Source organism: Podarcis tiliguerta, assembly GCF_965153285.1.
Source record: "Podarcis tiliguerta genome assembly, chromosome: 8".
NCBI lineage: Eukaryota > Metazoa > Chordata > Lepidosauria > Squamata > Lacertidae > Podarcis > Podarcis tiliguerta.
The window spans coordinates 36,798,827-36,806,549 of record NC_139541.1 but is presented as its reverse complement, the minus strand read 5'-3'; the positions used below and the strand labels follow the sequence as shown (position 1 = coordinate 36,806,549).

Below are 7,723 nucleotides of genomic sequence, written 5' to 3'. Positions count from 1 at the left end.
ACAGAGCGCTTCTGTTTCTGCCAGGGAACAGACAAAATCCCAGCCATTTACTATTATGTTGAAAATTGCCCCCGGTCTCCAACCCACCACCCTCCACGGACATATGGAGACCCCTCGGTATATATGGTCACCCTATTTTAAGTGTAAGGCGTGGCAATGTGGCAGCACTTATGCTTTGGAACTCACAGCTAATTTTGCTTAGGCATGTCAACTTGTTCTAGATGCCTGCTGATTCCCCGTTCCCCCTTATCTCAGATAAATAGTACAGTCATCTACATTCATTTTTAAATATATACTGGTTTTCTTTGTGTTTTAATTATTATTTTACGTCTTACTAGGTTTTTTCTTTAAGAAAAAGTTGTGTGGATTTTACCTGTGTTCCATCAACAATTTTATAATTCACAAAACTTAGACAGAAATTTGAAAAATGAGTTTACGAATCTTTCTAAAAATTAATAATCAGATACCAGGTGATGGGTATGACCGCCTGCCTGAGTCCCTGGAGAGCTACTGCCAGTCAGAATAGAACAACACTAGGCTACACAGACACACAAATTCTTTCCAAACCATCGCTATTTTGGGGTGGGATTCAGTCATATGTTGGCAATTCAGGTCATGCAATTAGAGTCGATCAGGAGATCTTGCACAGCAAACCTGCTTCTCCCTAATGATCAAACTTTTAGCAATAAGTGATGGGGAAATGCATTGACAAGGGTGGAATTGGAATAGCATTTGCTTTGGTGCAGGGATGGGCAAATGTGTTCATTTCAATTTCTCTCCATTTTTCATTTTTCCACTCTTAAGTTCAGTTCTCCACATTTCCACATCCACTTGCTTTTTCTTTTTTAAGTCCTCATGAAACTTCTTCAGCATCTTGGTAAAAAAATCCTCCTAATATACACAGATTTGTGTGCACTTCTGGACAATGTAACATATTTGCAAAATGTATTTTGTCTAATATATTATTTCCTCTAATATAATGCAGTTTTGTATGCTTCTTTTGCTAACGTACACGTTTTTATAACATACAGCTTACCTTAGCAAATGCATTTCTCCACATATTATGTGGCTGCAGAATGCCATTGCAAAATATGGAGGAGTGTGAATTGTGAAGAACGGCAGTGTTTCAGTTTACATGTTGCTTCAGGAAGTGATAATTAGATAGGTCACCTTTAAATATGAGGTTTCCCCCTGCCCCAGTGAGATCTAACCTCCTTGTAAACAAATGAGACTGAATCAAATAGCCAATGTTTTCTAGTCTCCCTGCAGACAAATGAGGATGAATGCTCAGTAAACAGGTCGTCTCACTTGGAAGTGCCTATAACAGACCTGGTATAAGGCAGATTCTTAAAAGCAGAGGAGAACTCTTGCCACCATTTCCTAGGGATGGGTTGGCCGTGAGAGGTACAAACTGGCATTCGTTTGACTGCCTGTGCTGGCATCTAGGGACCAGCTGCACAGTGGATCACAGAGTGCCCTTTCTCTCCCGGCTGGAAAGAATCCACCTTCCAAAATAAGAACACTATTAAGGGAAAGCCTGCAATTTGGAAGGAGAGAGGTTGTCACCTGCTCAGCTTCTCTGAATGTTCTATATTAAAAAAAACCAGCCCTCAAAGATTTACGAACATTCTACTCCATAGCGTTCTGAGCTGAAAGGCTTGTGTGTCTCCCAGGTTTAAATTAAATACAAAACTCTCCAGAACTCATTGCTACGACTGCTTTCAAAGGGAGGAGTCAAAGTGGAGTTTTGTGAAAGGGAAAATGGTGGTAAATCTCTCCCCCATCCCACAAATGTGTAAAGTTTTGTTGATGTATCAAGAGTGTGTAACAATCAATTCCTCTTCCCAGTGAACTCTGGGATAGCATAGAATCATAGAGTTGGAAGAGACCACAAGGGCCATTGAGTCCAACCCCCTGCTAAGCAGGAAACACCTTCAGAGCACTCCTGACATATGGTTGTCAAGCCTTTGCTTAAAGACCTCCAAAGAAGGAGACTCCACCACACTCCTTGGCAGCAAATTCCATTGTCGAACAGCTCTTACTGTCAGGAAGTTCTTCCTAATGTTTAGGTGGAATCTTCTTTCTTGTAGTTTGGATCCAAACTTCATAGACTCAAGGAATCATAAGAGTTGTAGAGTTGGAAGGGACCCAAAGCGTCATCTAATCCAACCTTCCTAACAGCACCCTGAACAAGGATTTATTGCTTGAGGGAAGCCATGACTTTTTAAAATGGTATCATAGTGCTGTAAATGCATGGTGTTCAGGTTCCCTTAATTGGGCCTTCATCCTAATCAAACAGGGCTCTTCTTACTTTTTCATGCAACATTCCTTTTTCAAATGGCTGGTTATGGGAAAATGACTCATATTTAGATTCTCAATTTATGAATTGCTAATATTTGGCTTTGAGGATCAAATGTTTGCTGAAGGATGCTCTTTTTATAAACTTTGACCAGCCTGCCCACTGAGAGTCCTGAAGGAAGCCCTTTTCTGTCACAGTCAGGGAACACTTCCCTGCACCGTCTTCCTGGGTTGCTGTTTATATTTCGGCTGCTGGCTCTTTGCAGGAGACCCCATTTCTAAACACTACATCCCTAAGAACAGGCATGCACAAACCTCTCTGTGAATTTCCCCTGGTGCTAATTTTAAAGTATGGATCACAGAGCAAAGCAAGGGGTGCAAGGCAAAAGCTTTGCCAGCAATTCTGCCATAGCTGAATGCTACATTCTGCTAAAAAGACCACAGAAAAACCCTTCATTTATTTACTGAAATCACATATTTTATTTTTTTTAATGTTGGCAAGCTTGCCACTTGATATAAACAAGGCAATCTATAAATCTGTTAAACTGGAAGATCCGGATATAATAAGGAGTTCATGTTAGGACACTGCAGCTAGGAAATAAAACAGCCAGAGAAACCTTTGCTAATCCAATGTTTTGAACTACAGTTCCAGTCAGCCCCAGCCACCTGAACTAAGGCAATACATTTTTACTGGGATAGCTTTCTTTCCTGTTGGACTACATGAAATTTTCAGATGAACCGAGGCTCTTATGATCAAAACAAGTGAAAATTCATTCCTTGCTTGACCAGACAAAGCAAAGCTGGCTACAAGTATCAAAAACAGTGTGGCTTAGTCTTAACAATGCTACAAAACAACTAGATACTTCAGGCTCCATTAGTCCAAAACGTCCTTGCTATGCTACATGTTTCTGTATCTCTAAGAGGAGATTGCTACAGCTCACTACCTGCCTGAATGCGCGTGTGTGTTCATTTCTTAACTGCGAGGACACCCTCCCTGGAATTTGAATCACAAGTATATATGCCCTGTTGCCCCCAAAAAGTGAATAGATAAGAATACTGTATGTCAGGAAGAAGAAACTATTTTTCAGCCTGATGGCTGCATTTCATTCTGGGTGAACTTGGGGGGGCACATACCAGTGGTGGGTGGGGCCAGAGGCAAAATTGGGTGGAGCAACACATGGAAATGTTCCTTTTATACTGTAAGCTAGTTTCTACCACTCCCCTCTGTACCCTGCAAGCAAGGGTTGTCACTAGAATTAGAGGACATATTCCAGCATGACAAAAACTCTCAAGGAAGGCAGAAAGCAGAGGCAGTGAAGGATGCGGTCTGGGGAAGAGTTCTGAGGGCAAGACTGAGGGGTCTGGAGAACTGAATTCATTCCCCAGGCCTGGGGGCTGACACCCCTGATATATAAAATAAGAAGATGAGTTGATTTTGTTCTGTGTGACAATTCTGCAAAAGCCTTGAAACAAACCCAACAAGACAAGATATGAAACAAACAAGCTCTGTGCTAAATGGTCTCATTTAATTCTCAAGAGTTTTATTTCCACAAATGTCATAAACCAAAACAGCCGGAAAACAGTCTGTTTTGCTGTAGAGATACTTTGCTACGGTGCTAGAGAATCAGTCTGAAATCCTAGACCCATCGAGAAGACCATGCAAAGCTAAAACAAAGTCATTTACAGTAAACCTTTTTTTTTTACAAAGGAAATAGTAAAAAATACATCATTTTTCATAGAAAAAAAGCAAATATACAAAAACCAACCCTGCAGGCCCTTGCAGCCTACAGAGAAGAGATCTATTCAGATCACGCATCCAAAATAGGCAATCATGAACCCAGGAATGGAAAGGCTATTCTTTGTTGTAGTTGTTCTATATCTGAATGCACCCACTGGTATACTTTGGATAAAATAACAATGTCTGTGCGTTACATCCCCCCTCCTTTGTTCAAAAGACTTTTTGGAATATTAAATCAGTTTGTGGGGGACAATTCCTGGGGCAGATATGGGGGTGGGATGTAATTCTGTTTATCCCTAATTAGCACCACAGCTGACAAGCATTCCTTGCAGTCCAGGATCCCAAAGCTCACCAAGGCACTGACTTCTCTAATCATCTGCGTCACTATTTTTTAAAAAAGCAAAGAAACAACTATTGCTTCCTGTAAAGATTCACTCTAAATAAATAGAAAGTAAATGTTCAGATTATAATCTTTGGCAGAATGTGATATGGCATGAGATGAGACGCCAATATTCAGAGTGTCCTGCAATAAAATGTTGTGGCGTGGGACACTGTTCAAGATTTCTACTGCTCCATTCCATTTCCCCTCATCCATGTTTTCTGACCCACCCGCTCTTAGTCAGCATTCCATGGCAAATGAGCATGACCAGCTCTCATGGCCTCTTTTCTACTTTTTTTTAACCTAAAGATATATTGAACCAATGCAGACTTTGGGGTTCCCTCCAGAACCACTGATACTTCTGTTATATATGGATGGTGTCATTTTGGTTACATAAGTGATCACATTAGTGCTCGGAATGAACTACTTCACTGAATTAATCCAGCTATCTCTGAACTACACCGGAAAGCAGTTCCTATAATTTCCAGGTGAACCAAATGTGAATTAATTTTTTCCCACATTGCACTGTGTGTGTGTGTGTTTTGTTGTTTTCTTCTATTTTATACCTCTCCAGAGCAGTTTTTTTTAAAATTCTGGTGTCTAGAGAGATAGAGGAAAAGAATAGCACCTGGGACTACGTGAAGGAATTATGAATTATTATAAATATGTTAATTGAATCAGAATGGAATTTGTTCCTCTTTGCAGGGAATGAACTGGAACCGGAATGAATTCCTTAAAATAAAATAAAATAAAATAAAAATTCAAGCTCTCTATGATACTCAGAGCCTGGACATTAGAGGAACTGCTGTGTCCAAATTCCCAGCAGACAGACAAAAGCAAACTCTTTGGATCCCAGCTGTGGATTGGGCTGGATTTTAAAAGGTTTTAACAGGGGGGTGAGAATGATAAATGATTAAAATCCAACCCTTGAAATACCTGGGTGAATGTTACAACTCCATTCATCATGGAGACAGTTGAGATCTGCATGGGATCTAAATATATACTTACTGAATACAAGGAAACAAACCAGATCTATTAGTTCTCTAAAATATATGTTGTGGTTAACCCCAACATACATAATATATATAATAATAATAATAAAATAAAGCCCCACATCTGTACAAAAACAGGGGCAAAGCAAACGCTCTGTAAGTTTCTAACAAAATAAAGATCACCTTCTAGAGATCACTGCATAATTAAGATATGACCAGCTCTGCTGAATAAAATAAATTGTAGGTAATTGTAAATAAAACGATGCTGTCTAATGTACTACCAATCAAAATGTGCCTGGACAGGGGCTCTAGTTCCTTGATTTATTTTTAACACCCCTAGCCTTCCTAACTTCCTGCAATTGTTTGGCCAGCAAACCCAGCTATTCCACATTTTTCCCCTTTGTTTGAGAGAAATTCCCGGTTTACGGAGATGGTGCTCTTTTGAAAGGCAGCTTTGTTTTTCCGACAGCTAGGTGTGTCTTTTGCACTATCCACAGAACAGTCTACCACATATTGTTTCAGCACTGCATTTAATGGACCTGTTGTTGACCCAAGAAAAGAATCCAGATAGACTTGGATTCTCTTTCTCTGTCTCTTGCACTCCAACACACCCAATCACACATACAAACTATCACACACATAGCAAGGCCTCCATAGTTATTCAAGCTAACATTCCCCCTTAAGCGGCAGGTTCATTCCATGAAGTGCAAAACTCTTGTCTTTGAGCAATATAAGCTGTGCACCAGGAAATAAGGTGTTGAACACTCCGCTCTCAAAATCTGACCCTAAATATTTGAAAGTAATATTAATAATAATAAGACACTGAGCTGACACCAATGGGATGTGGATAGTTAAGTCAGAATGTGATTCCGGCAGCAGTCTTTGTCGTCCCTGAAAGAGTTTTGACCAAGAGGACTTTGTCGTACTGCATGCCAGGACCGACCACCATCATGTGTGGGCTTCCCATCATCTACGAATAGCACCTCCTCCTCCTCCTCCTCCCAAAAGACGGGGTTCCGCTTCTTGGAAATTTATTGCTTCACGGCAAAGATTCGGAAGGCGTTTCCTTCTGTCTGTGTCTTTAAGCTGGAAACCAGAAATAAGACAAAGGGAAGGCATAAGCAGTTTTTCCATTACAGGAGTGGGGGGAAGCCCCTACATCTTCTTTTGATTGTTTTAAATAGTTGGAAAATTGCATAAAATGATAAACAGGTCTGACCCTGTCATATTTTCTTCATAGGAAGCCTCCTGGGGACCTTATCTCCAGTATCTGGTCTTCTGAACAGCTTCTAAGTAGGGATATTCTGGTCTTATCTATGATGGCCAAGAATCCATTTATCCTCCACACTTTTGTCCAGTCCTCCCCGCCCCCCCATCTCACAGCCAATAGGAAATTCTTTATATGGATTCCCCCACCCTGAAAAGACGGGGGGGGGGAGTCTCAGGTGACTCTCCAATGGCTACAAGAGAGGTGATAAGATTCAAAGTAAACCCAGCAGGCCGCATCTGAAAAGCTTGGCTCTTTAGGTTGGCAGTGGGGAATAGCAGTCAATGTTTCTTTGCTAATTCCTCTGTTCAAACTCATTTAAAGGCAATGGGGATTTTATTCAGTGTTTGAAACCCGGAAACCAATTTCAAAATTCAGATGGTGGCTGGCTGATGCAGACAAATTTGTTATTTACAGTGGACGCTTGGGTTGCGAACATGATCTGTGCGGGAGGCACATGCACGGGTGGCGATTCAGCACTTCTGCACATGCGCAAGCACCGAAACCCAGAAGTAACCAGTTCCGGTGCTTCCGGGTTTCGGTGCATCCGGAACCCAAAAACGCGCAACCTGAAGCGTCTGTAACCCGAAGTATGACTGTATAGGGTTGCTTGCTTTAGTAGGTAGGCTACTTCCTCCCATCCACATCCACAGTGGATTTTTTAATGATTTATATTGAAAATGACCCTGGGAACTGTAGTTTGTTAAGGGTGCTGAGAGCTGCAAGGAGATCTCTTATTCCCTTCACAGAGACACGATTCTTCCTCACCATGCTCAGAGAATTCAAAAGTTGCCCTGCTGACTCGCCCTCCCTTTTCGCTTCCATCAAAGGGAGAAAAAAGCAACAGTCTTGGAACCAGTCACAACCCTGAGAGTTTTGGCTTTTACAGAAGTCCCAGTGTGAGCTATCTTGGGATATTCCCAAAAGCCTTTTTCCTCCTGAGGGAGCAACATAGTGAAGCTTACGCAGGAATGAGAAGAGCAGGGAGGGAGCTATCCAAGATGTACTTTCCCAGAAACCCCCATGGGATCTAAGGCAAGAATGATGAG

The 7,723-nt window shown here is 41.4% G+C and overlaps 1 protein-coding gene across 1 annotated transcript in view; it reads right to left on the bottom strand.

Annotated features, from left to right (window-relative positions):
- Positions 1-3,805: 3,805 nt before the first annotated feature.
- Positions 3,806-7,723, bottom strand: part of CRISPLD2 (cysteine rich secretory protein LCCL domain containing 2) — a 45,469-nt gene continuing 41,551 nt past the window's right edge. The window contains exon 15 of the mRNA XM_083454634.1: positions 3,806-6,493. Coding sequence (XP_083310760.1) covers positions 6,439-6,493 — 55 coding nt within the window. The 3' untranslated portion in view covers positions 3,806-6,438. The remainder of the gene's footprint in view (positions 6,494-7,723) is intronic.